This window comes from Penicillium vulpinum, assembly GCF_028829585.1.
Source record: "Penicillium vulpinum strain IBT 29486 chromosome Unknown utg000001l_segment0_segment0, whole genome shotgun sequence".
Taxonomy (NCBI): domain Eukaryota; kingdom Fungi; phylum Ascomycota; class Eurotiomycetes; order Eurotiales; family Aspergillaceae; genus Penicillium; species Penicillium vulpinum.
Genome location: NW_026643241.1, coordinates 5,405,166 through 5,431,334, shown reverse-complemented (window position 1 = coordinate 5,431,334; position 26,169 = coordinate 5,405,166). Strand labels below are relative to the sequence as shown.

Genomic DNA, 26,169 nt, shown 5'->3' with positions numbered 1-26,169 from the left:
ATGGCGCATAAGGGTTTACAAGAGTAAAGTCAAGCTGAATTGATTTGAAAACAGCCCTGGGAAAGCTCTGCAGGTAGCCACCTTCCTTGTAAAGAGTGTCGATCTATTTCCCTAGATGCGTTGTATTTACAACGTTGAATGTATTGTAGGAAAAATTAAAGTGATCAGAGGGGGAAAAAAATTAACAATGCATTTGGAGATTTTATGCCCGACAAGCACCGACAGTGACCGACCTCGGGAATGTAGCTGATAATACCATATCTTGCGCTCCAGTGTCCAGGGCTTTATAACCGGATTATTATCCGATCTACTGACGCTAATGCACTTTCTATCCTATTTAAAATATAAGCCGGCTTATAGAGCCAGTAATCGTTCAGCATGAGTGTGCCGGTCTTCCGTCGGCAGACCTGATGGGGACCTTTCCCGAGAGAAGTTAGAGACTCCGGGTAGTCTAGATGTTAGATCATAACACAAAATAATATGCAACATTGTGATGTGATGTATTTAATAGTCGCAATCAACGTTCTCTTGGCCTTTCGCTTATTCTTTAGCGTTGCCTCCCCGGATGTTGCCTTAGGAAGCGAACTGTCTCTATAAACACACCACCAGTCCTATAGTTATAAACCGGGGATCATGCCAAGCCCACCACCTAAAAAAGAAGGAAAAAAAAAGGGAATGAAATTGGTTAGGTGGTGGACTTGGCATGATTACACTGTAGAACAGATTCAGGTGTTGTGGTAGGTGATAATGGACTTTCCATGATCATAGGACAGATCTGTCGTCACTGATAGCAAAGAGTGTAACTATAAAACAAAATCTAGGAACACCCTATTGTACGCCTCATGATGCAGCCTTTGGTCTAGGTGGATCTCAGGGCTGCAAGGTGTGATTAATAAGCCTCGTAGATCTGGAATGGATCACCGAGATCAATAAGGCGTCAAGGTGGCGGTGAACTCAACCGCATCCCTCTTGACACCCAAGAATTGATCCCGGTGAAACCAGATCAACGATCTAGACCAATACAACCGTCTCAATGGCCACCAACATCAACCCAAAGGAAATCCAGGCCCATCTCTCTCAATACAAGGGGGACAAATACGTTGATGGGTGGGCTTCCCTCTGGGATAAGGGCGACAATCTGCCCTGGGACCGAGGATTCCCCAGTCCTGCCCTAGAAGATACGCTCGTCAAGCAGCGCCCAACAATTGGCGCGCCTGTCGCGACTGACGCACAGGGCAAGTCGTATAGGCGGAAGGCTCTCGTTCCTGGCTGCGGGAGAGGTGTGGATGCCCTTTTGCTAGCGAGCTTCGGCTTCGATGCTTATGGTCTCGAGTATAGCGCGGCTGCGATTGAAGCTTGCAAGAAGGAGGAGGCAGATAATGCTAGTTGGTATCGCGTCCGTGATGAGACTGTTGGCGCGGGAAAGGTTACTTGGATCCAGGGTGACTTTTTCGATGATGCTTGGTTGCAGAAAATCGGTGTCCCGTTGAATGGATTTGATATTATTTATGATTACACGGTATGAATTCCTTTTTTCCCTTGGGTTGCTGCTTCGATGTGTCTACATTGTGGGATTCATCGCAATGCAGAAAGGAATACAGCAACGTGGTTTGATGACAAGAATATTGTATCTTCTTTCATCTATATGTCAAGTTGCTATATTCATTGTTCTCACGCTGATCATAATCCAGTTCTTCTGTGCTCTGGAGCCGTCAATGCGACCCAAGTGGGCGCTCCGACAAACCCAGCTTCTGTCCCCTTCGCCAAAAGGCAACTTGATCTGTCTCGAGTTCCCTCGCCACAAGAATCCTCAAGCTCCAGGACCCCCATATGCCTCTCCATCGGAAGCGTACGTGGCACACCTCAGCCACCCCGGCGAGGAAGTCCCCTACGACGCCAAGGGCGTCGTCAAGCACCAACCTCTACGGGCACCGAGCACAGCCGGCCTGGAAAGAGTGGCGTACTGGACGCCAGAGCGCACGCACGAGGTAGGCCAGGGCGAGAACGGGATGATCCACGACCGAGTCTCGATCTGGCGTCGTCGTAACTAGATCTGCCGAAAGGCCAAAAAGCACAAAGCAAAAAAACCGAGACAAAAATAGATCTGCAATTGCATAGCCGGGCCCAAACTGAAAAAGGCCGAGGCAGAAATGAGATTGTGTTGATATAAGTAGCTTAGGCCTTCTTTACAAGTGCATTGTAGTGTTCGCCGAGTCCGTAGGTGTGGCGGTAGTAAGCAAGCCAGATAACGCGTTTGCGCTTCTCCTCCTCATCGAAGCTGTCACTCTCACCGGACTCAATCTTCTCCATCCGCCCATCCTTCTGTACAATGTTGATTTCCACGCCGTATGCTCGGGCAATCGCCTGCAGTTCCAGCTGCCCTCCCCACTCGGCAGTCAATTTGATCTTCCGAGTGTATACCTCTATAGGCTCTTCCATGAACGCCTCAAAGTCCTCTTTATGTTCCATAATGAAATCAGCCGTCACAGCCCGAACAGCTCGGTAGCCATCGTGCTGTGGAGAGATGACTGTGTCGATGCGTGACTGTGTCGTTGGCTGAAGGACGATTCGGCTTGGGTCCGGCCGCAAGCCGAGTCCGGACTCGTCGAGTTGTTTGGCTACAGCTGAATAAAGGCAGTGCCCATCCGGTGTCACTTCTACTTCCTTCAGACCCAGCTTCTTGAATGCAGCATCCATAACCTCCTGTTCATCGCCTCTATAATTTGTTTGTGTTGCGGCCTCTTCTGCGGCGGCGGCTGACTGGGCGGCTTGTTCAGCTGCGCGCCGCGCGAGACGGGCCTTTTGGCGATTTGGCTTTTTTGCGTGGGATGCAGGGGAAGACTCTGGGGTGGATTCGGCTGTTGGTTCTGCTTCTTTTGGCTCCTCGGTGGGGTTGTCTTGTTGAGAGTCTTTGTCATCTGCTGGTTGATCATCTTCCAGACTGAGGTCTCCGAGCTCTTCAACTGAATCTCCATTTAACTGTGCAATCTCGGCTTGCTGTTTCTCGGACAGATCGCGCTGCAATCGCTCACATTCATCGTTGACTCCTTTGCGAGTTTTCTTAGTGGAGGACTTTTTCTTTTGCGTGATCCGCCCTTGGAGATCTTTTTGTTCTTTGCGGTGTTTTGACAGGAGTTCCTCCATCGTGAAATAACGAAATGAAAACAAAAATCAAGTCTATTGTGATGGGGGTATATGCTTTGAACGGAAACAGCCTAAGCACCTCGACCAGAGACCCCGCGAAACCCTGACGATGCAGCCCTAAGCTGAGCCCCAAAGGGGACTAGCGCATATCACTCGGTATAAAGATATTCCACATCCGTGTGCCTCGGCTGGGTAACAAGTAATCACGGCTTCGGGTATGTAGCCCAGGTGTAACGGGGAGAGCTACGAGGGACAGATGTAACAAAAGGAGCTTCTTTCCTTTGAAATTTTTGGTATATCGAGTTTAATTCACAATTTTACAATGGATTCCGCAAGTCTTTTCAACGTCAAGGTTAGATTGCTTCGTACTCTACCTTTACAACCATTCTAACACGCCCGCAGGGCAAAGTGGTGCTGGTCACTGGCGGAGCCAAGGGCATCGGGCGCATGATCTCGGAAGGCTATGTAACAAATGGTGCCACTGTCTACATCTCATCCCGTGATGCAAAAGCATGCGAGAAAGCTGTCCAGGAGCTTAACGCCCTGGGCAAAGGCAAAGCCCACGCCATTCCGGCCAATTTCTATAAGCTTGAGGATGTGAAGAAGCTGGCTGAGGAGCTAGGCAAGCGCGAAGGCAGTAAGGCACCACATCCAATGGACAGTTATATAATTTCTAATGACATATCTTTTGCTTCTAGAGCTCCACGTCCTCGTCAACAACTCCGGCTCGAACTGGGGCGCTCCCTACGACGAATACCCATCCGAGGCCTTCACACGAGTTCTCACCCTCAATCTCCACCGGGTCTTCGATTTGACCCAGCTTGTCACACCACTCCTGGAGAAGGCGGCTACACCGGAAGATCCTGCTCGCATCATCAATATTGGCAGCATTGATGGACTTCGTGTTCCCTCGCTCGAAACATTCGCATACAGTTCCAGCAAGGCCGGTTTGCATCACTTGAGCCGGGTGCTCGCCAACCATCTGGGCAAGCGAAATGTTACGTAAGTATATCTGCTGTGCTTCGCCTCTCTTTGATGTATGGGGGACTAATTTGTTTTGCAGCTCTAATACCTTGGCGTGTGGTCCTTTCGAAAGTAAGATGATGGCCGCTACCTTGGAGTCATTCGGTGAAACTATCAGGGCCGGTGTGCCTCTCGGCCGCATTGGAACCCCGCAGGATGTTGCCGGGGCTTGTTTGTTCCTGAGTAGCCGTGCTGGTGCGTTCGTGAATGGCGCAACTATCACGGTTGACGGCGGAAGCGCCATTTCCGCCAAGCTGTGAGCGATTTTATGAACGATGCTGCTTTGGGTATATTCTGTACATAGCTGTGTCAACACAAGTATTATTGATATTGATATTTCTTTCTTAGATGGGACTTCCAGCCTATACTAGGACAGAATCCGTAACATTCCAATAAGCGGCTGGTTACCATTTGTCCGAACTGCAAGCAGACTTATTTTTAAGTCATAATCAGACCACTTCTAGCAAAGATTTGCGGTATTTATATTTGCTTTTTCCTGTATCTTATAGATCGCATCTCCGGGGGCCTCCCGGGTCTCCTTCAAATCCATTTGTAAGGTTTGTTATCTAAAGGCTTATCAGCTTTGGAGCGGCAACATAAGTGGAGCGGCGACATCATCACTGAATGCCGTCATTCCCTTTCCACCTCTCTGCCAGGTTCATAACATTTTCTTGTATCAATTTCTCTATCACTATCATATCCTATCCATTTGAAAGCTCCGGCATATTGCTTACATCTCAGACTGTCTCAATCGACGGACAAGGATACTCCGACTTTTCTAATCAGATCGCGAGTACTATTGAAGTACAAAATTGTCCAGGCAATCATATATCAGGCCGATTGGAGTGCCTGTACTTGCTGCTTTAAGTTTCTCGATTAGGGAATAGTCGGTGTGGACGCAAGCTTGCGTAACGCACAATTGAATTTCAGATTGTGCCCTCTCTTCTTCTTCCGCCACACAGATCATGAGCTCGCCAGATGGGCACACCCGTTCTGGTTCCACCTCCAATGATCCTTTCTCTAATCCAGATGTCTACTATGGAAAGGAGGGTGCTCTCAATGCACCCAAGTCGAGAAGACGTGCATTCTCGGTGGTAAGCAGCCATAACGCTTGGACGGTACCCCGCGGTAGAAGGTATAACATGCTTATTTTTTTGACTGGGATCTTACAGGGCCTGAGCGACTACAGTCGCGAAGACATCAATCAGTTCTTTGGAACCTTACCCTCTCGACGCGGTAGCCACGGTATGCTTTTATAAATATAAATTTGTCGGATATGCGGTCAGTGCAAAAGCTGACAACTAGACAGATGAGGCATCAGGACAACCTCGGAAATTCCTTATCGAGGTGGACGAGACGCTTGCGGCTCTCTTGAAACAGGAAGATACCGATCAGAATATGCAGATCACCATTGAGGATCTGGGGCCTAAGGTACGCTGGATGGTGTCAAACACCAAGGACAACTGCTAATCGTTGTAGGTGCTCTCGGTCGGAACTGCAGCATCATCCGGACATAAGCGAGTTGATGTACGGGGCACATACATGCTCTCCAACCTTCTACAAGAGCTTACAATTGCCAAAGACTACGGTCGCAAGCATATTATCCTTGATGAAGCGCGACTGAGCGAAAATCCAGTAGCGCGGCTCTCGCGCCTAATCAAGAACAGCTTTTGGAAAGCCCTCACAAGGCGTATCGATGGCTCCAATATCGAAGTGGCAGGCCGAGACCCCAAAGATTGGACTTCGGATCCGCGACCCCGGATCTATATCCCACCAGGTGCCCCAGCGCAGTTCGAGTACTACGAGCGGATTGCGAAAGAACACCCTGAGTTGCGTCTTGATGTCCAGATGCTGCCGGCTGTAATCACGCCCGAGTATGTGATGGGACTCAACGACAAGCCCGGCCTTCTTGCGCTGGCTATGCAGAAGAAGCTCAATGAATCGACCAAGGAGACTGATCTGGTCGGTGTGCCGTTCGTAGTGCCGGGTGGCCGGTTCAACGAGCTGTATGGTTGGGATAGCTACATGGAGTCCTTGGGACTGCTCGTCAGCGACCGCGTTGACCTCGCTAAGGGCATGGTCGTCAACTTCTGTTTCGAGATCAAGCACTACGGCAAGATCCTTAACGCAAATCGATCTTACTACCTCACTCGCTCGCAACCGCCCTTCCTGACCGACATGGCACTGCGTGTCTACGAAAGAATCAAAACCGAGCCTGATTCAAAGGAGTTCCTGCGCAACGCTACCCTCGCTGCCATCAAGGAGTATAACAGCGTCTGGGTTTCCGCGCCTCGCCTCGATCCAGAGACTGGTCTGTCGAGGTATCGCCCCGAAGGTTGGGGCGTACCCCCAGAGACCGAGCCCTCTCACTTCGTGCACATTCTCACCCCATACGCCAAGAAGCACGGAATGACCTTCGAAGAATTTGTCAAGGCATACAACTCTAAGGCTATACTCGAGCCCAAACTCGACGAGTACTTCATGCACGACCGAGCCGTCCGCGAGTCTGGTCATGACACCAGCTACCGCTTGGAGGGCGTGTGTGGAAACCTCGCCACGGTCGACCTCAACTCCCTGCTTTACAAATACGAAGTTGACATTGCACGAGTCATCCGCGTGCACTTCAACGACAAACTCCCCATCCCAGCAGAGTTCCGCACACCCCATACCCAGGATATCGAAGCCGAGTCCTCTGCAGTCTGGGACCGACGTGCGCGCAAGCGCAAGCAGCGCATGGATCAGCTCCTCTGGAACGCTGAGAAGGGTATGTACTATGACTACGATACAGTCAAGAAGGAGCGCACAGAATACGAGACTGCCACAACCTTCTGGGCAATGTGGGCTGGTCTCGCATCTCCCGCCCAAGCAGCTATAATGGTCGAGAAGGCTCTCCCCCGTTTCGAAGCATTCGGCGGCTTGGTCTCTGGCACTGAGGAATCGCGTGGCGCGGTGGGCTTAGAGCGCCCTAACCGGCAGTGGGATTACCCATACGGCTGGGCGCCGCAGCAGATGCTCGCCTGGACGGGCTTCCTCCGATATGGCTATCAGGAGGATGCGGAGCGGCTGGCGTACAAGTGGGTTTACATGATCACCAAGGCGTTCGTCGACTTCAACGGCGTTGTCGTGGAAAAGTATGATGTCACTCGTCCTATTGATCCGCACCGGGTCGATGCCGAGTATGGCAACCAGGGCACCGACTTCAAGGGAGCTCCACGTGAAGGGTATGTTCTTATTCCTTTTTCTTTTTGTGATAACTTGGGTGCTAATTTCGTTGCAGATTCGGCTGGGTGAATGCCAGTTATGTCTACGGGCTGGAGATCCTCAATGCCCACATGAGACGCTCGCTAGGAACTATCACTCCGTATGAGACGTATCATAAGGCAGTTATTGCTCAGAGCGCATATTGATTGAATTTTTGTTGCTGTTACCAAGATTGTTGCATGGGTTCAGTGAACGTGAACAGCTAAAATGAGAATAGAAAATTTATCTAGGAGCGAGCAAGATATTGGATTATGGACATCATCAGGCAGTGTTTACTGCCTAGCGCTTGTTTTCGGTTAACAAATTCTCTTTTGCTTGAAGATTGAATAAAATAACAAAAAAAGAATGGACGTCAACTTATATTCTTGCTTCATGGTATGCCGGCAGATACATCCTGTGTGGATGTCATGATCTATTATTATAGTACTTCGGGTAAATGAGAACCCCGCCAAACGAGCTCGACTGTCTGGAGTATACGGAGTACCCCAGAACCACAACCCGAAGCAAAGCGAAAATCAGGCGTGGATACCTCGGCAGAGCAACACTTCCCCGACCGAGAAAAGACCGCCCTTCAGAGATCCCGAAGGCGTCATTGTAGCGCTCTCCGCAAACAGGAGATCGATAATACGACGGGTGGGGAGCTGGAGATCCCTGGTTTTCCCGAGGTTGTTCTCGTAGACTCTGGGGGCTGATGAATTGCGGTATGGATGTGTGTACTTGTTTCTAGGTGGCCATTTAGTATTCTTTTTGTTCAAATATTTTTAAAGGTGTGTGTGGAGAGAGTCGTCGGTGGTCTCCCGAAGTCGTTAAGCCTTCCAATCTAAGCTTATCTGATGTTCAATATCCATCCATGGAAGAGATTGAACGTTCTTCGGGTTGTAGGTGCAAGTAGTATGTGGTACCTATGGTACCATATATGCTGTGTATAATCTCTTATACAGGATTCAAAGATTATGTACCTTGTTTCATGTTATTGTTCCAGACCCTATTTTTATGGTGTAGTCCCTGATGTACTAGCCTTATCGGCGCTGTATGCGGTTAGTCTGGCAGAGCTCAGTTGTGCCGAGGTCCAATTTGAAGGGCGAATTTGAGTCATTTTTCTTGCGAACAACGGGGTGGACCCCCTAGGATCGGATAGATGCATGCGAAGGTCACTTGGAAGTATCATATGTCTTCCGATATGAATTCGTGAGGTGCTGGGGTGCCGTAATATATTTGCATATATGGATATTGTAGTGTACAAGATAGAAGATTGCCAAGAGACTGACGGACCGCGTAGCTTATTGTTTCAAGAGGACATATACATATACAACTTAGGTCTAGGTCTAGGTCTAGTCGTATAGCATAGATAAGAAATCACAAATATAAATACCGAAAACACCCGAATATATTACATATGTACATTGTGGCAGAACCCTAATAGTGAAGGATCTCGAGGGTTAGTGGAGACTTGTTGAATACCGGGGCATGACAAAACGGCAAGGATGACTCAGACAGACGTCTCGGCATCCATAGATTGTTTCTGGGCAGTGTTTCAACGGTGTTTCTCTCCGATCACGATGATTTGCCTCATTGGATGGACATATGGTATTACAGTGACTTTGTAGTCTATTTTAGACTAATGAAACATCCATATACTGTCCGAATACAGCTGATGCACGTGAAAATGACCATACAGTATATCTCGTATTATCACGGTAATGGCATGTGTCTTTCGACGTCATCCGGTATGTTGACGGGCAACATCGAAAATTAAATATCTCGCATTAACTTGAACACCACAGAATGAAAAGGGAAAAAAAACACCTGCAATGCAATCACCTCTATATTCTAATGAGATGCCGATCATTGTGATGCCAATGGAAGATTGTGCAGAGTCAGCAGTGGCAAAGGGTTTGTCCCATTAGACCGAGGATGATTAGAGCCTGGATCCTCTCTTCCGAGACCAGTTGTACCCGCCTTCCGCCTTTCGGAGCGCTTTGTCCGTGAAACATTGGTCGAACCTGCACCTGAATGAACGGCGGCGTACCTAGGCATTGGAAGTATTGGCTTGAGTCCCGGTGAGCCGAGCGTTTGCCGACTGTGACGCATTTGAAGGTTAAATAAGTACCCCGGGTTCTGGCTTGTGATCAGCTTCTTCTTTTTTCTTATAGGCTTCTCTACTCTTTTTTTTTGGCCTTTATATCCTTTTCTATATTTATTCCATTGTCTATACTTGGAACATTGGAACAGACGTGACACTTTTTTGCACGCTTGAATATACTATTTGACTATATTTATACCCTTTTCCTGCATTATATTAAAAGTCATGGGTCTACACGAAGATGAGGACCGCCAGTACGCGGCGGAGGTTCAGGCCGTTCAAAACTGGTGGAAGGACTCTCGGTGGCGCTACACCAAGCGCCCTTTCACTGCCGAGCAGATTGTGGCCAAGCGTGGTAACCTGAAGATCGATTACCCATCCAATGTGCAAGCAAAGAAGCTCTGGGGTATTGTCGAGTCGAACTTCCAGGTAGGTTTAGCTGTGAACTATCGACCATGGTTCACCCTTCTATAGATACTAACTATACATTCCACGAATAGAACAAGCAGGCCAGCTTCACCTACGGATGTCTTGAACCTACCATGATCACTCAGATGTGCAAGTTCCTCGATACGATCTACGTCTCTGGCTGGCAGAGCTCTTCTACAGCTTCGTCCACCGACGAGCCCTCCCCCGATCTGGCCGATTACCCCATGGTACGCTGAATATAGTGGCGATATCAAAAGTTGGCGCATACTTACAAATACGTTATAGGACACTGTGCCCCGCAAGGTTAACCAGCTGTTCATGGCACAGCTCTTCCATGACCGTAAACAGCGCGAGGAGCGCGTTACCACCCCCGCTGGCCAGCGAGGAAACGTCGCCAACGTCGACTACCTGCGCCCCATTATCGCCGATGCCGACACTGGACACGGCGGTCTGACCGCTGTCATGAAGCTGACCAAGCTCTTCATCGAGCGTGGTGCCGCCGGTATCCACATTGAGGATCAGGCCCCCGGCACAAAGAAGTGCGGACACATGGCCGGAAAGGTCCTTGTCCCCATCAGCGAGCACATCAACCGCCTGGTTGCCATCCGTGCCCAGGCCGATATCATGGGTTCCGACCTCCTGGCCATCGCCCGTACCGATTCCGAGGCCGCCACCCTCATCACATCGACTATCGACTTCCGCGACCACGCCTTCATCGTCGGCTCCACAAACCCAACCCTCCAGCCTCTCAACGACCTGATGGTTGCCGCAGAGCAGGCTGGCAAGACCGGTGCTCAGCTCCAGGCAATTGAGGACCAATGGACCAGCCAGGCGGGCCTCAAGATCTTCAACGACGCCGTCATCGACACCATCAACGCCGGCTCCCACGCCAACAAGAAGAGCCTCGTCGACCAGTACCTCGCTGCCTCTAAGGGCAAGAACAACACCGAGGCCCGCGCCATCGCCAAGAACCTCACCGGCGTCGACATCTTCTGGAACTGGGAGACTCCCCGTACCCGCGAGGGCTTCTACCGCTACCAGGGCGGCACCCAGTGCGCCGTCAACCGTGCCGTCGCATACGCGCCCTTCGCCGATCTCATCTGGATGGAGAGCAAGCTGCCCGACTACAACCAGGCCAAGGAATTCGCCGACGGCGTGCACGCCGTGTGGCCCGAGCAAAAGTAAGTTTCTCTTAACCTTGAGTTTCCCGTCACTATACTAGATCCTCAACTAACAAACACCCGCTAGACTCTCCTACAACCTCTCACCCTCCTTCAACTGGAAGAAGGCCATGTCCCGCGACGACCAGGAGACCTATATCAAGCGTCTCGGCCAGCTCGGCTACGCGTGGCAGTTCATCACCCTGGCTGGATTGCACACTACTGCGCTTATCTCGCACCAGTTCGCGAAGGCGTACGCGCAGAACGGCATGCGCGCCTACGGCGAGCTCGTGCAGGAGCCGGAGATGGAGCAGGGTGTTGATGTTGTTACCCACCAGAAGTGGAGTGGTGCTAACTATGTTGATAATCTGCTGAAGATGGTCTCTGGTGGTGTGAGCAGTACTGCTGCTATGGGTAAGGGTGTGACCGAGGATCAGTTCAAGAACTGATTTATCGTGCGGCTCATGTTGATACCCTGATGGTCTTGTTTTTATGTTGATTGTGGCGCTTTGCTTTGGTTTCTTACTATACAGTCTTGATTTGATTCCCTGTCGGTCTTGCTCTCCCGTTTGATGGGTGGGCCGATTTATTTTGCATTTTGGAAATCATAGCATAATTGATTCTTATCTTGAATGGATATGACTTTTTGGAAGATATTTTGTTGAATTTATAGATGGAGGGCTATTAGAAAAGCTTTATAATGTTAAGTTTGCAACCCGTAAATCTACCTCCGGAGAGTCGGGAGGAAAAGCGCACTTGGTAATAAAAACCACGAAGATACCTACAAAGAAAGAAACGATGTCACACTATACTCTTTATTTCGATTTTGTGGGCCGGTAAACCGAGGCGAAACCCCAATCATTAAGTGATGGATCTATCAGGTACATAGACTGCAGTGATGATAGAGAATACAGGCAACATTGTCAACCTATCTTCTTTTCTATCTGATGGCCCTATAAGCTCTGTCCTATAAGATGAATATGGACATTCCATTCAACATAAAACCAACGGGATAAAGGCTATCTATAAGACAAGCCTGAAAATTTGGCTGTAAATGAAGAATCCACCGGGCTGTCCAGGGATAGGCTGCAAAAGGAAAGTCGCCGAAAATGACAATGGCTTATCAAACTCATTGTCGATCTGTTGCATTCAAGGCCAGGTATTAGTTATTTTCAATCTTACATGTAGGTATGGTATTTCACTTACAGCTAGACTTCCAGTGACAACTACTAGAACACCTCCACTCGTAGCTGGGGTAGCATCTGTGGACGAGACCATGGTCTTCACAGCCTTCAGCTCGGGTTTCTAGGGCGAAGGGACAAGTTAGACGTGGATATTCGATATGCATTTATATATTTGATGAATCACTCACAGTTAAGGCTGACATGATATTTTGCGCGCCTTGCTGTTGGTTGCCCTCCCATACTAACATTGACTCGGGACGCTAATCAAAGTCAGCTTTCCCTCCATAGATCCTATCATCTTGTCTCCAAACTAGTCCGTGGACTAAAACATACGTAGAGGGAGGCCAGGTTGCTCCTTGCGTCCGCATTATCGAACGTTCGAAAGTAGTGCTGAACGAAGGCCTCTAAATGAAGTTAGCAATCATACTTCGGTGAGATGAGAGAGTTGCTGGAGATTATATATAGTAATAGAGAAGTTGGGGCTACATACGGGATATTGCCTGAAAATCCATTGTTGGCTGAATGTAAAACTTGTTAGCGAACTTGATCTCAGTTGCTCTGGACTTTCCAAAGCTATGTAGTTATAGTTGTGTGAAAAGTATGGAAAACGAACAGAGCTAGCTTCGATTTTTAGGTGATTGAATGTTGTTGAATGAAAGCGGAATTGTAATGATTACGACTCAATTATTACTCCAAACGCACACATTTATATAGCCAAGGACAAGTTGCCCCGCTCCAAAGCCCTACATAGCGATAGAAGTGTGCTGGCAGTGCATGGAGTTATTGCAAAATCTACTGACCGCATCTTTCAGTTATGCATACATCAGTCACAAAAAAGTAAATCTGGCTACTTCTGATCAATCAATATCTAATTCCGGCTAGACAGATCGGCCAAGAATAGTTTATGTCCTGCAAGATTTTATCTCAATATGATGTTCTTCAGCCGGTGCCCCAATCAGCTGCTTCACACCCCTCCGCGGGCATGTCGACCTCGCCACTACATTATATCTACCCTGTGATAAAAGCTCCCGTATTTGATAGCGCAGGCTAAAAGCTCTCAACAGCGGTGCTGCCACTTGTTTTCTGGCTAACTATATTTATTTTAGTCTTCGGACGGGGAAGATAGTCTCTAATTGTCGCGACCTCAAACGTGTGTGATGGGTCTCACCCCCTCTTTATCCACACTTTGAACTTTGAACTTTGTGCAGTTCTCTACGGAATTCTCCATTACTCCATATTGTCGTCACTGATAATTGGCGTGCAAATTGCGAACTCTATTATTTGCTTTTCGGATACGAGGTAAGTGTGGATAGATCGTAAGATTCCCAGCTTAGTACAGAATATAGAGCACAACTTTGAGTCTTAGAATCCGCGGAAATAGCACTAGACATTTTGATATGGTTGGGGAAAATGAATTATCGGACAGCAAGTGCTGCCGTGGAAATCCTGATAAGAAAGTTTATCATACAATATTTGATGCTATAGTTCAACAAAATGTGAAGTTGCTGTGCCATTCCGTACATATATATGCAAATACTAGATAAGTATACTAGTATTTAAAAAAAACAATGTACTGGTTACCGTAGTATGACAATTTTTAGTATTTGAACGGTTGCAAAGTGGTAATCTGATTTATAGTATCGCCGAGACCCAGGTGGTACTATATTGTAACGGGCCAGAGCCCAATGTTGACCAAGTGTGTCACGTGATATTATGTATACTCGCCCCCCAGGAGGCTCTAGGTGTTACTTTTCCTCAAGCTTTCAATAGACAGATTGTCGGTCACACCTAATTGAATCCAATTTGGTCTGAGCCCTTCACACATATACTCCAAAAAGTTATGCTAGGGCTTCTTACTATTTAGCTAGCGCCCCTTGCTACCCACAGATTACCCTGTATTGATCTCTTTTGCATTCACGATAGAACCAATTCATCATCAAGATACTGCCTGTCTAGCCAATACTGTTATGTATAGCTTGCTGTGACAGTTCGTGGGGTTGTGGGTTGAACAGCGTTTCTATACCTAATCGGGACTAGCCCCAGGCAGATCACCCCCACTTTATGAAGCTTAGCGCTCCGCTCCCTTGAGAAACTACTCATACTACTTTCAAGCTACCCAGTTCTATCTTCGTCGACATGTCACTAGAGGTACCTGCTTGCAAGAATCATCATGACACTTCATTCCAGACCGAGTGACTTCGATGCCTGATTCCTCCGCCGCCTGGTAGGGACTAGGGTCACTACCTTTGATGACTTCGACCTCCTGCAACAGCTATCTGCTGTCTCTCCCTCTGCAGCCCGCCCTCCTGGGGTCTCCCCTCTCGCAGGCTCGCCTCCTCCTCCAGGGGTCGGCCGCTCGTGGATCATCACGGAAAAGCTCTCAGAGAGGGCTATGCATCTCACACAGGAAGAAGTGGATATGGGCGTTGGGTCTCCTATGACGGTTAGCAAATTTCTGTGCCACCTAGAGGAGGACCCGAGCCAGATAGCGTTTATGCGAATATATTATCAGATTCCTATTGGACGGAAGACGCTGATCTGACTACACTAGCCCAACAAATCCAACCTTCTGAGGCGTGTGGTGAACTGGAGGCGTTTAAGCTATTGATGAGTCAAGGCTGTAGCTCTGTTCCATGCTTCCTTGATTACTGCGAAAAAATGCAAGGGGAACATGATCTCGTTCCTGGTGACTATGTCAAATACCTCGTATGGGAAAAGGTGCCTGGGGAGCCTCTTACAGAGGAATTTTTCTGGAGCTTGGATCCCCTGGTACGAGAGGATATCCGTGCCAAGTTTCATGTTGCCTTTGAGTCAGTTTATGCAAACGCAAATTGGCAGACAAAAAACGTTAATCTAATTAACAGAGAGATGCTACGTTGCGGTGTCAAACCACAGGAGTCTAGAATCTCAAAGATCATCTATGATCAGTCCACTGACAATGTGTACGTCAAGGATTATACATGTATTGGGAATATTTACTAATGAGTTCAGTCGCATCTCGGGGTTCCGAAGGGGATGGCCAATCCGTGATAAACTTGAATGGTCAGACACCCGTTATATCGCGTACATGCTAGCTTAGCAACCCGACGAGAGGGACTAGCGTTCTCGCCCGGAGAAATGGGAGTTATGAAATGTCAGCAATGTTGCGGTTTGTGAGTATCAGGTTAAGTTTAAATTGCTGCTCTCCGTCCAAGTTATGCAAGTCGAAGGTTTTATTTATTCTCAGTTAACCACGACACTCCCGCCATCCTTCATGACCAAGATCTTTGAAAGCCGCACAACTGTCGTTCCACCTAGCTGACGAAGAATAGGACAAGATGTGACAGAATTAAGATCCTTTCCATCTAGTGGAAAAGATCCATCAGGGTCATGACTTTGTGGCTTAGGGTAGAGATATCAGTAAATAGTATTCAATAGACTATGAGTAAACATACATAGACTACTGGGCGTAGAAAAAATCCATTTCAGTGAGATAGATAGCAATAAAAGTGAGAGTATTGCATAGGGACGACCTTCTTCAAGGCTAGGAGAACGTAGGCCCCACCGGCGCCAAGAGTGTGCTATCCACAACCTACTCCATGAGCACGTGACTCCATAAGCACGTGACTAGTCACTGAATAGCTAGTCACATGTTACTCCGTATACATTGAAAAGTTGGTTTGCACATTTTACACCTTTGTCACTGTTTTTTATTTTATCGTCCTCCCTAAGACTGCCACGAGGAAAGATATCTACAAGATATACAAAAAACACATGCATAAAGGTATCAAAAAACCTCCAAAAAAAGACATCAAAAACAACGGTCCGCAAGAGCATTTTGAACCACCTAAGACTTACTATGCGAGCTCATGGGGCATGATTGGTTAGAGAAAGCGGGGTGCGCGGTGTTTTGTCTGCAAGGTTGTCTCCTTCAGGGCTGTCATCACAACAAAAACCACACGATTTTACTTGCTTTGCACCTAATACCATCTTAATGTCGGAGTCTGAGATATCCGAGTTGCGCCGACGCCTGGCAGAAACTGAACAACAATTAAGCGAAGAAAGGCTCCAGAGTCGACAGGCTAAACAGCGAGAGGTTGAGGCGAAACAGCGAGAGGTTGAGGCGAAACAGCGCGAGGTTGAGGCGAAACAGCGCGAGGTTGAGGCGAAACAGCAAACTCAAGAAACCACTCTTCCCGAGTTCCTCGACGCTTGCCATGTTCACTTATTTCTTGGTCTGGCTATACAGCCAAACCCGGACTCGTCAACTAAAGGCGATCCAGCAAATGCAAATAAAAAGCTTCGCCCAGCTAAGATATGCGAGTGGATGGGGTTTCCTCTGGAGCAGACAGCTATATGGACAGATCTCATGGACATCGATTTTGTCACCCAACGCCACTTTTCGCCCCTAATTGTGCTGGAGCGAAATGGGAAAGAGGTGCGACAAAAAATGTTGAGCTCAGAGCTCGATCTCGGTCATTTTGAACGGTCTACGATCGAGTTTCGTGTCGCCGAGGTCATTAAACAACTCTTTGCAAGCCCTCAGCTCCGACAAGTCTTTCGCCTTAATGGAGATGTAACGTTCGAAAATCATGCGAATACATTGACGGACGAATCAAATATAGTGGATAATATGGGGTCCCTGAGCTTGGCACAGGAACAACCGCGTCGCTCAGGGAGATTGGCCGCGAAACAGTCCCATAGGTTCCAATTACCACTTCCAGCCCAGTCAGTTGTGAAAGACAAAGGACCTGCGCTGCAAGTGCCTTCTCGACCCAGAGCAGACCAGTTTTGTGTGTACAACAAAGGCCCCGAGGAAAAGGTTCCCGCCTTCATTGTCGAATACAAAGCGCCGCATAAGCTCAAGCTCGCTCATATAAAGGCTGGACTTATGGACATGGAGCTCGACGAAGTGGTTCATTATCGGGAAGTTGAAACGCCAGAAGATACTTGCCGGCGCCTCGTGGCTGCGGTCATCACACAGGCGTTTTCCTACATGATCAATGGAGGACTGGAGTATGGATATGTGTGTACAGGCGAAGCATTTATATTTCTTCGTGTTCCACACGATGATCCTTCCACTGTATACTATTATCTATCGGTGCCGAAAGAAGACGTTGGGGATACAACTGGATGGACCGGTAACCCCAATGATGATAACAGATTACACTTGACAGCACTCGGCCAGGTGTTGGCCTTCACTCTCCGAGCTTTGCGAACACCGCAGCGGGGTATTCAGTGGAGGAACTGGGCGGTGGGAAAACTAGACATATGGGAAATTATATACGACGGCATTTGGGACGATATATCGGAATTGGACGTGCCATCTTCGGTATTCAAGTCCCCGCAGAGCAGAAGCAAATACTGTCGCGTGTCTCCTGTCAAGACACGATCGAAGTCTACTGATGCAGGTTTCGCATCCTGTACTCCGTTGAGGGCTCTGAATTCGTCCGAGTCTGATGATTCTCCCGACGAATCTGACTCAAATACCCCCAGTCGAAGGCCCCGGGTTTCCCGCGGCACTAAATTTTCAGCCTTGCCATCATCATCATCGACTGCAACAATGTCACGAGAAGGCTCTCACTCAAAGGGAAAGTCTCGCCAGTATTGTACGCAACGGTGCCTCTTAGGCTTGGCCACAAGAGGGACATTGGATCAGAAATGCCCCAATGTGCTGGAGCACGGGGTTGACCGACATTCAATCAGTCAGGCGACACTCATTCGTCTCTTGGATCGGCAACTCTCGGGGCATGACCCACAGCCTGACGTGGAGTTAGGATGTGAGTCCTTGCATATTCATGGCACACGCGGTGCCCTTTTTAAAGTGACCTTGTTATCTCATGGGTATACTTTCGTTGGCAAAGGTGTGCCCATCGAATTTGTTGAGCACGTCAAACATGAGGAAGGCGTGTATTTGCGTCTTCGTCCAATACAAGGGGTGCACGTGCCGGTTCTACTAGGTGGCCTGGCTCTCCGTCGACCATTTTCTTACGATGGCATCGCGGAGATTGTGCATCTGATGTTGATGGGGTATGCGGGCAGGACGCTGGCCAAACGACATGAAATTGAACAAAATTGGTTAATTCGACAAGCCGAGGCCTCGCTACATGCTATTCACAGATTAGGCGTACTCCACAGTGATCCGATCCCCGGGAACATGGTCTGGAATGAGGACAGTGAGCGGGTAATGTACATTGACTTTGAGCGGGCGCAGTTCCAAGAAGCACGACCTCCACTGGAATCTATGTCGCCAAATCAAAAACGCAAGCAAGCGACGGACGCATGGGAAAAGACCCCTAATAAACGCTCTAATTGCTTTGAGCGTGAAACCCGACGCATGAGGCATGGCTTACGATGGTAACCGAGCCAATCAACAGTACATATGTAATGTATCTTTGCCCGAAGAAGAATTTGTTTCTAAGCCGGTGCACACCTGACAGAACGGATGGACACTGGGATATTCCATCGACCAAGAAGAGCGCATTATTAATTATAAGTGGATTACTATCTATCCAGGTTTTTTTTTTGATACCCCAATTTAATGATTCAACGATCCTTTCAATGTCATATATCTTTTGATATGTTTTTCTAGGGAAGATATTTTATGTAGTACAAATGCTAATGCTTGGACGTTGGCTAGAAATGTTACAGCTTATATGTTTTAAAAACATCACTCTTGATAGACCAAATGATTCCCTAGAGAATCCCAAGCTAATAAGAGTCCAAGGTTACCAGGTCCCACTTTTCGCAGTGCCGATCATAGAGCGGGGCAGATGGTGTGAAGCCGCGGTACCTACTTTCTATGTAGGTACATAGGTACCTAGCATTATTCTGATATGTAATCTGACGTATATTCCAAGGTTGTATGAAGAGGTAGTACTGCATCGGAGGGGAATTGCAGAGCAAAACGAAATAGGAAGAGTCACCGGCACAGAAGCAATGAGCCGAGAGCTAGCATGTGGGCCTTAGAATAGGGGGTACTTTATATCAGAGCTTTGTGCGTGGACTAAAGAATTAATTGCCTAGGTTCATGGGCTGCGTAGATCCTATAGAGGGGGGGTGCCACTTATATTCGTACTAAAACCACTTGACATTTTTTTTATCCCTCTTTTTCTTCTTGACCTTGATATATTTTAATTTATCGTCTATCTTCATCATGGTCGAACTACCTGAATTTAAAGCTACTTCGCTTGACCAGATTCCCGTGCGCGTCTCTACGGCCCGCAAGGCGTTTCATGAGCACAAGACCCGCGACCTGGAGTTTCGCCTCGTGCAGCTCCGCAAGCTGTACTGGGCGTAAGTGCTAAATTCTTTTTCCCTTTCTTGTCAATTAATTAACAATTTTCTAGCATCAAAGACAATGAGGAGGAGATTATGGAGGCCAGCGCCCAGGACCTGAACAAGCCTCGGTTCGAGACCAACATTGCAGAGAGCGGATGGATCCTGAACGACATTGTCTTCACAACGCGCAACCTCCACAAATGGGCCAAGGATGAGAAGGCCCCCGATATTGATCTTGCGTACAAGTTCATGAGCCCCAAGATCAGAAAGGATCCTCTGGGTACTGTGCTGGTCATTGGGTATCCCTTCCCTCCCTCGCGATGCGCAGAAAAAAAAATACCTCGAAGACTAACAAGCTCCCTCCACTCTAGTGCTTTCAATTTCCCCTTCCAGTTGACTCTCGGCCCCGTCATTGGGGCCATCGCCGCCGGAAATACAGTCGTGATCAAGCCTAGCGAGAATTCTCCGCGCTGCGCCGCTCTCATGCAAAAGATAATTGAGGCCAGTCTCGACCCCTCATGTTACACAGTCATTCAGGGCAGTATCCCCGAGACACAAGCCTTGCTTGCCGAACGGTGGGACAAGATCTTCTTCACGGGCGGCGCCACCGTCGGACGCATCATCGCCAAGGCCGCTGCACAGCATATGACACCTGTCGTGCTTGAGCTCGGCGGTATCAACCCGGCCATCGTGTCCAAGAACGCGAACCCGCGTCTCGTCGCCCGCCGCATGCTATGGGGTAAGCTCATGAACGCTGGCCAGGTCTGTACCTCGCAGAACTACATGCTGGTCGATAAGTCGCTCGTTGCGGAGGTCGTCCAGGAGTTCAAGAACGCGTACAAGGAGTTCTACCCCCAGGGTGCTAAGGGCTCGCCCGATTATGCACGCATCGTTAACCAGGCCGCCTTCGCCCGTCTTAAGTCTATGCTTGATAATACTAAGGGTAAGATCCTTATGGGTGGCACTATGGATGAGAAGGAGCTGTTTATCGAGCCGACCGTGGTCCAGGTTGACTCCGTTGAGGACTCCATGTGCTCGCAGGAGAGCTTCGGTCCCTTCATCCCCATCTTGCCTGTCGAGAACCTCGACGAGGCCATCAGCCTGGCCAATGGTGTGCAGAGCACACCGCTGGGTCTTTACCCCTTCGGTAGCAAGGCAGATGTTGAGAAGAGTAAGCTTCTCTCTTTTTCCCTGTTTTATTTGATACCCCACAAAGACAGCTATTCTAACCCTATCTCCTAGTTATCTCTTCCACCCGCTCCGGCGGCGTCTCCTGCAACGACGCCGCGCTGCACATCCCAACCCTGCCCTTCGGCGGTGTCGGTGAGAGTGGCTACGGTGCCTACCGCGGCCGCTCCAGCTTCGACGTCTGGGTGCACCGCCGCCCCATCACCTCCAGCCCAAGCTGGCTGGAGTCCATCCTGGCTATCCGGTACCCGCCGTACGCCGGCAAGATCAGCACGTACAATGCTGCCAGCGCCCTGCACCCCGACTTCGACCGTACCGGCAAGAAGCTGAGTCTCAGTTGGCTGCGCTGCATCCTCACTTTGGGTGGAGGCAGTGCGAAGGCTGGGGCCGGCAGAGCTACTGCTCTTGCTGTCAGTAAGTGATTCCTCTAATTTTCTTTACTTGTTTTGCTATTTCCGTGAATATTTTCCACATTTTGCACACATCCATCTGTCTTGGGGGTGGGTTTAATCTGGTACTGGGGACTTTTCTCTAGAGGAGAACTAAATTCCAGGATCCCTGCTCCCACCCTCGTCTGTGGCTGCTTACATGGCCCCGACGATGAAGACGCATATTGTTATATACCCCCAACCTCATGTACTGGCTTAATTCTGTCTGTTCTACCCCCTCCGAGGATGTCTCTCCTTACCATTTCCTTTTCATCACAATCTTACCTACATACTGTCATACCCCGGAATCGAGAAAAGAAGATACACTCATAATCCGTGAATATTAATTAATCTCACCCTTTTTTCGGGTTCCCTTTTTTTGTCATCCCCCTATCATTCTATTGCGTTCTTGCATCTGCTCCAATCATTGCAATCTGCAGATCACACCTATCAAGCCTCTTGAAAATTACAGTCTAACCCGAAACAGTTGCCTACATCATCCTGCAGGTCCTCGAACGCCGATCTTCGAAATTGTTTGCCCCTGAAGTTGGATACCCGTTTTGATTAACCATGTGCCATCCAAACGAGTTGTCCCTGTTTTAGTGCTGATTACTCGTTTTCTTGGAGAAGTCGGGTTTCGGCTTGGATCAGCATGTGTGGATTATATTCGGGATTTTTCTATCATATGTTGTAGTAAGATAATTTGCCATTTAGGTAGGTACGTTTTGGATTTTATCGCTCCTAGGTTATGCTTTCTCTATGTGAGCCATGTATATTGAAATCATTGATGTCTTTTTGGTTACCTCTGAAGTCTATTACCCTGTAAGTGAATGTGTAGTCTATCTACCGAGTAGACATCATCGCATTGATATTGGAGCCTTTGCACAACAATCCAATAGCCTACGGCATTACATCAACGTAAACCCCTCATTGAAAAACAGAGACAGAGATCTAAATTTTATATCATCATTCATGCTGTCAAATGCAGTGATTGTCGAATGCGCTATCCAACCCAGACGAATGTCTCGGTTCATCCGACCAAAAGAAGAAACCAAGTCAAGTTACCTTGGCTCTCAGCAGCGCCGTTCCACGCCGCGATTACTCACACAAAGGTACTTGACGCCCTTGTATGGCTTGACACCTTCGCCTAAGCCGCGACTGCGACGATGGTCGATGTTGAGACTGTCCACCTTGATACCAGAGGGAAGCCAGCCTCGCACGGAGAAGGATACTGACGCCGAGTTCGGCATCAGGCTTGCATTGACCTGGGTTTTGGTTCGGCGTGTGTGGCGGGATGTAGATGAGGGGGCGAAGAATGAGGGGAGGTGCGCGTTAGACTGGGATTGTGATTGGGGAAGGGGTGTGGGGGGAGGTATAGAGGGATTTGGGGATGGAGCGGTAGTTGTAACGGGGTCTTCTTCCGCGTCTTCGGGGTTTAAGGCAGCGGAGCGGGAGGATTTCTTTGTGGACTTCTTCTTTTTCTTTTTGCGCTTGGAAGGGTCGGAGGATCGGGTTTTCTTTGATGTACTGGCGGATGCATCGTTGTAGGAGGTAGGCGCCTCGTAATAGCCTTGCAGGAGGTTGGCATTGGCATCTTCGTCGGCATCCTCGACGCTGTCGTCAAGATCATCATCGGCAGATGGATAGCCTGAGACACTGCAACGCAGTGTTGCAGTGCCAGTCAATGTGCCGGCATCCTTGCCAGTGGGAATCCGCCACTCGAGGAGCCCGCTTGAATGCGTGAATTGGGCGTCACCACGGCTGGCCTGCATGTCCGTGATATGGCGAACGGAATTTGAGATCGGTACGCTAACGACAACCTCTTCAAGTGCTGGCCCGGAGCTTCCACTTCCGCCCCCACCTAAGAATGACGGCGTTGATGTGCCAGATCCACCTCGGGTAGCTCCAGGCCGCGAGGATGAGCTGTGGCCCGGGAAATTTGTGTTCAAAGTGAGACGAACCTCAAACTCGGAACCAGATGGCCCGAGCGATTTACGGATATCCACAATAGCAGGTAGGAAAAGCTTTTCCATATGGCTTGGTGGCTCATCTAAATCGGGATCTATGGGAAGGAGATCAACTTCATATCCAGCTAAGATAAACCGCCCATCGGGGGGTATGAAGCTGAGCTCTCCCGGCCGTTCCTTCCATCGAGCCAGTCGAACACATGGATGGAAAACTGGAAGTTCGATCTTGCGAGCGAGAACATGCTGGCCACCTGGGGCTGATAACGATAGTAGTAGGTCCGGGACTCCCGATATCTTCGCAGTGAATGCAATGGTCCCGGATACCAACGCAGACAGCAGGCGTCCCGAAGGAGCCATAGTAACAGAGAGAGATTCAATGATATCGACATACAGCTCATTAGAGGTATGCCGTACCCCAGGCCGTCGCCAAGGAATGGCGGGTCCTTGTGACGCACTGGCGGCAGCGAGAGATTGCTTGAGAGGTTTGGTAGAGCCTAGTGTTGGCGTAGATGTACTAAAAGCCCACGCGAACCAATTAGTTCCTAATAAGGTCGCTTGTCAAGTTGAGAGCTGCTCACCTAGGCACTCCGATTCCACCTAGAAGCTTCCCCATCCACCCGGAAACTTCAACCACCTCCTGCAATGCATTGGGTTCGGTATTGCACACCGTTCCGCCATCACACATTTCATTAAGAAGCTGTGCAACAACATCATAATGGGACTGGATTTTAGTTGAGAGCAGCGGTGCTCCAACAAATTCCTCTAGTACATCGATCACGCGGTGCAGGAACTCCAGCGCCAGAAGCGGTTCCGTGTCGACTTCGCTTATTGCAAGAAACAATAGATTCGATTCAACCGTCGAGAATACCGTCACCGGCGGTGAAGCGCTAGGGAGGTACAGCAAGGAAGGGCGCGGTTCAGCATGGGCAAGGTAGAGGGGCAGGATGGCGGAGGCCGAGGGCGGGCGGGATCGATATACATGTTCGACGAGAGGGGCGCTAGGGAAGACGGGTTAGTGTGGTCTTATAAAGCGGCGCGGAGTAGCATACTTTTGCTCGTCGAATATGTAGACGGCATCAATCTCGCCGCTCATGGTGACAGTTGTCTGATGACGAGGTTACTTGTGTCGGCGTAGCCCTGGAGATCGCATAGCTCTCGTGTTTTGCCGCCGATTTCCGCCTTCCGATAACTTTCTAGGAGACAAACAGAGATCGTCACATAGTACCCGCTGGTAATTCGGTGAGCGTTTATTGCCTGTTCTTGTTCCGAACAATATTGAAATACGCTTTATACACATCCATCTCCTCTGATAAGTGCGCCATGAATACCCAGCCGAAAGACGCCAAGCAGGCTCTGGCCGAGGACAAGTACGACGACTGTCTGTCCTGCAGAGTGACTGGTATGTTTATTTTTAGCCTGTAATCCGGGCTGGTCATACCGGCATTTGGTACTCACATTCTGCAACAGGATCTGCTGCTTTTATTGGCCTCGGAGTCTACAGCTACTACACTGGAATGGCCAATCTCCGCAAGCAAGAGAAAGCCATCATGCAAGGCCCCACGAAATACAAGATGGGCTCGCGCAAGTTGGGAATTGCCTCAATCTCCATGACACTAGTGGGAATGGGGCTATGGCGCGCGTTTAATTGAGCATTGTACAATGAAACATATACTAGATTACATGGGATGCGATGAAGGCCTGGTTGAGCAGGCTAGGTGTTTGATAGCGAAGCGCAGATTGAGAACTTTGTAAGATATTGATTGCTATTTAGCAGCAAGCCAATGATAATTGCCACTCCGGGTATCGGGTATCACCACAGGCATATCCGTCTATATGCTATATCACAAGGGGAAGGGGGAAAAATAAGAAAAGGAAGCAAAAAAACAAGTCAAATAATCCCAAGGAAGAAAAGAAGAACAAAACGAAACCATATGCAAAATGACCCTTCCTTGTTATGCACCCGAAAAGCACCTTCATACCCGAAATCCCAACCAGTCACTGTGTGACAGTCAGAAGGGAATGGTCGTCACTTCATCATCATATAATACTTTATCCAATTCAATCCCTAGGTAAAGCGGCCTCGTTTCCCACCTCCTGACGCATCCCGTCCGTTGTTAAGTCCTGACAGATCGAAGAAATCCGGGAAAGTAAATTTCCTCTTGGACCCAAGACTAGCGGGGGACTCCCGTGGAGAAAGGCGTGTATTTGGTCGTGCGTGGTTGTTGTGACGATGGTGTGGTCGACTGTTACGAGGCATCACTGAGACGCTCACAGGAGCGCCATCCTGCATGGAGGCAGATGAGTTGTCTGATGACTGCACATCCATGTCGAGTTCTTGACACTGAGGGTATGTAGGACCGGCAGAGAATGTGAAGACGGCAGGTGTGGCGAAAGAAGGTGTTTCGTGGAGTTGTGTGGGAGGAGTGATCAACTCCGGCTTGGACGTGGGTACGGGTGCCGAAGTGGGGGGCTGACGAGCAATTGGTTCGGGTGTAGGTTTTTCTTTGCGGATAGTAGCTGGCGTTGCACTTCGGTCACGCTTGTCGGCCTCTGTATCTTCATCGCTGCTTTGTGACCCAGTTCCGTCACATTTTTCAGTTGCCCATTGTCGAACTTTCCACCCCTCTCCGTCTCCAAGGCCGAGGTTCTCACGGTCAAGGAAGTGGAGCAGATCCTCTATCGCCTCCTGGTATCCCAATGATCTTGCCTGCGCTTGTTCACATACAGCATTCTTGTATAGGTTTGTGACGGACAGAGCGGCCGCCTTGAATTGCTGGAGAAGTTGCTCCGGAGGTTGCGGGCGGGGTGTCGAGCTCGGAAGAGAGGTGTTCAGGGACCTCATGGAGTCCATGGCAGGGAACGATGTTAAGGCCCTATTGGGCGGTGGATTTGAAGACAAAAGTGTTTGCGTTGACAACTCCTTATGCCGTGCGTCGTTCCTCGGTAGACAAATGGCGATACGGAAGAGCTTGGAGACAGTGAAAGAGAGCCGTGCGAATGAGAGGGACTGTAACAAGAAGAAAGGTAAGAGCCAGCACAACC

General features: G+C 49.1%; 12 protein-coding genes across 12 annotated transcripts; 8 read left to right on the top strand and 4 right to left on the bottom strand.

The window, feature by feature from the left end:
* Positions 1-1,033: 1,033 nt before the first annotated feature.
* N7479_001949 (putative thiol methyltransferase) lies at positions 1,034-2,051 on the top strand (the record flags this gene model as incomplete). Its single annotated transcript, XM_057249646.1, has 2 exons — positions 1,034-1,519; positions 1,692-2,051. 2 exons carry the CDS (start codon positions 1,034-1,036, stop codon positions 2,049-2,051), a joined length of 846 nt encoding a protein of 281 aa, XP_057114078.1.
* A 124-nt stretch (positions 2,052-2,175) lies between these two features.
* N7479_001948 (deubiquitinase OTU2) lies at positions 2,176-3,144 on the bottom strand (the record flags this gene model as incomplete). Its single annotated transcript, XM_057249645.1, has 1 exon — positions 2,176-3,144. One exon carries the CDS (start codon positions 3,142-3,144, stop codon positions 2,176-2,178), a length of 969 nt encoding a protein of 322 aa, XP_057114077.1.
* A 322-nt stretch (positions 3,145-3,466) lies between these two features.
* N7479_001947 (short chain dehydrogenase/reductase family) lies at positions 3,467-4,427 on the top strand (the record flags this gene model as incomplete). Its single annotated transcript, XM_057249644.1, has 4 exons — positions 3,467-3,496; positions 3,547-3,781; positions 3,843-4,146; positions 4,208-4,427. The coding sequence occupies 4 exons, from the start codon at positions 3,467-3,469 to the stop codon at positions 4,425-4,427; spliced, it is 789 nt and encodes a 262-aa protein (XP_057114076.1).
* Positions 4,428-5,132: 705 nt separating this feature from the next.
* On the top strand, positions 5,133-7,574 carry N7479_001946 (alpha,alpha-trehalase; the record flags this gene model as incomplete). Its single annotated transcript, XM_057249643.1, has 5 exons — positions 5,133-5,261; positions 5,340-5,412; positions 5,477-5,598; positions 5,647-7,388; positions 7,445-7,574. 5 exons carry the CDS (start codon positions 5,133-5,135, stop codon positions 7,572-7,574), a joined length of 2,196 nt encoding a protein of 731 aa, XP_057114075.1.
* A 2,162-nt stretch (positions 7,575-9,736) lies between these two features.
* Positions 9,737-11,549, top strand: N7479_001945 (isocitrate lyase 1; the record flags this gene model as incomplete). The annotated part of the gene is made up of 4 exons (XM_057249642.1): positions 9,737-9,940; positions 10,012-10,167; positions 10,226-11,121; positions 11,189-11,549. The coding sequence occupies 4 exons, from the start codon at positions 9,737-9,739 to the stop codon at positions 11,547-11,549; spliced, it is 1,617 nt and encodes a 538-aa protein (XP_057114074.1).
* A 574-nt stretch (positions 11,550-12,123) lies between these two features.
* On the bottom strand, positions 12,124-12,796 carry N7479_001944 (nuclear transport factor 2 family protein; the record flags this gene model as incomplete). Its single annotated transcript, XM_057249641.1, has 5 exons — positions 12,124-12,240; positions 12,307-12,405; positions 12,473-12,544; positions 12,618-12,688; positions 12,775-12,796. 5 exons carry the CDS (start codon positions 12,794-12,796, stop codon positions 12,124-12,126), a joined length of 381 nt encoding a protein of 126 aa, XP_057114073.1.
* A 2,146-nt stretch (positions 12,797-14,942) lies between these two features.
* On the top strand, positions 14,943-15,363 carry N7479_001943 (uncharacterized protein; the record flags this gene model as incomplete). Its single annotated transcript, XM_057249640.1, has 3 exons — positions 14,943-15,094; positions 15,149-15,226; positions 15,276-15,363. 3 exons carry the CDS (start codon positions 14,943-14,945, stop codon positions 15,361-15,363), a joined length of 318 nt encoding a protein of 105 aa, XP_057114072.1.
* Positions 15,364-16,257: 894 nt separating this feature from the next.
* N7479_001942 (uncharacterized protein) lies at positions 16,258-18,624 on the top strand (the record flags this gene model as incomplete). Its single annotated transcript, XM_057249639.1, has 1 exon — positions 16,258-18,624. The coding sequence occupies one exon, from the start codon at positions 16,258-16,260 to the stop codon at positions 18,622-18,624; it is 2,367 nt and encodes a 788-aa protein (XP_057114071.1).
* Positions 18,625-19,419: 795 nt separating this feature from the next.
* N7479_001941 (hexadecenal dehydrogenase) lies at positions 19,420-21,724 on the top strand (the record flags this gene model as incomplete). Its single annotated transcript, XM_057249638.1, has 5 exons — positions 19,420-19,559; positions 19,613-19,843; positions 19,916-20,715; positions 20,787-21,146; positions 21,648-21,724. 5 exons carry the CDS (start codon positions 19,420-19,422, stop codon positions 21,722-21,724), a joined length of 1,608 nt encoding a protein of 535 aa, XP_057114070.1.
* A 509-nt stretch (positions 21,725-22,233) lies between these two features.
* N7479_001940 (putative AP-3 adaptor complex subunit mu) lies at positions 22,234-24,220 on the bottom strand (the record flags this gene model as incomplete). Its single annotated transcript, XM_057249637.1, has 3 exons — positions 22,234-23,641; positions 23,706-24,125; positions 24,177-24,220. The coding sequence occupies 3 exons, from the start codon at positions 24,218-24,220 to the stop codon at positions 22,234-22,236; spliced, it is 1,872 nt and encodes a 623-aa protein (XP_057114069.1).
* Positions 24,221-24,447: 227 nt separating this feature from the next.
* Positions 24,448-24,776, top strand: N7479_001939 (uncharacterized protein; the record flags this gene model as incomplete). Its single annotated transcript, XM_057249636.1, has 2 exons — positions 24,448-24,526; positions 24,595-24,776. 2 exons carry the CDS (start codon positions 24,448-24,450, stop codon positions 24,774-24,776), a joined length of 261 nt encoding a protein of 86 aa, XP_057114068.1.
* Positions 24,777-25,192: 416 nt separating this feature from the next.
* Positions 25,193-25,978, bottom strand: N7479_001938 (uncharacterized protein; the record flags this gene model as incomplete). The annotated part of the gene is made up of 1 exon (XM_057249635.1): positions 25,193-25,978. The coding sequence occupies one exon, from the start codon at positions 25,976-25,978 to the stop codon at positions 25,193-25,195; it is 786 nt and encodes a 261-aa protein (XP_057114067.1).
* Between the last annotated feature and the right edge of the window lie 191 nt (positions 25,979-26,169).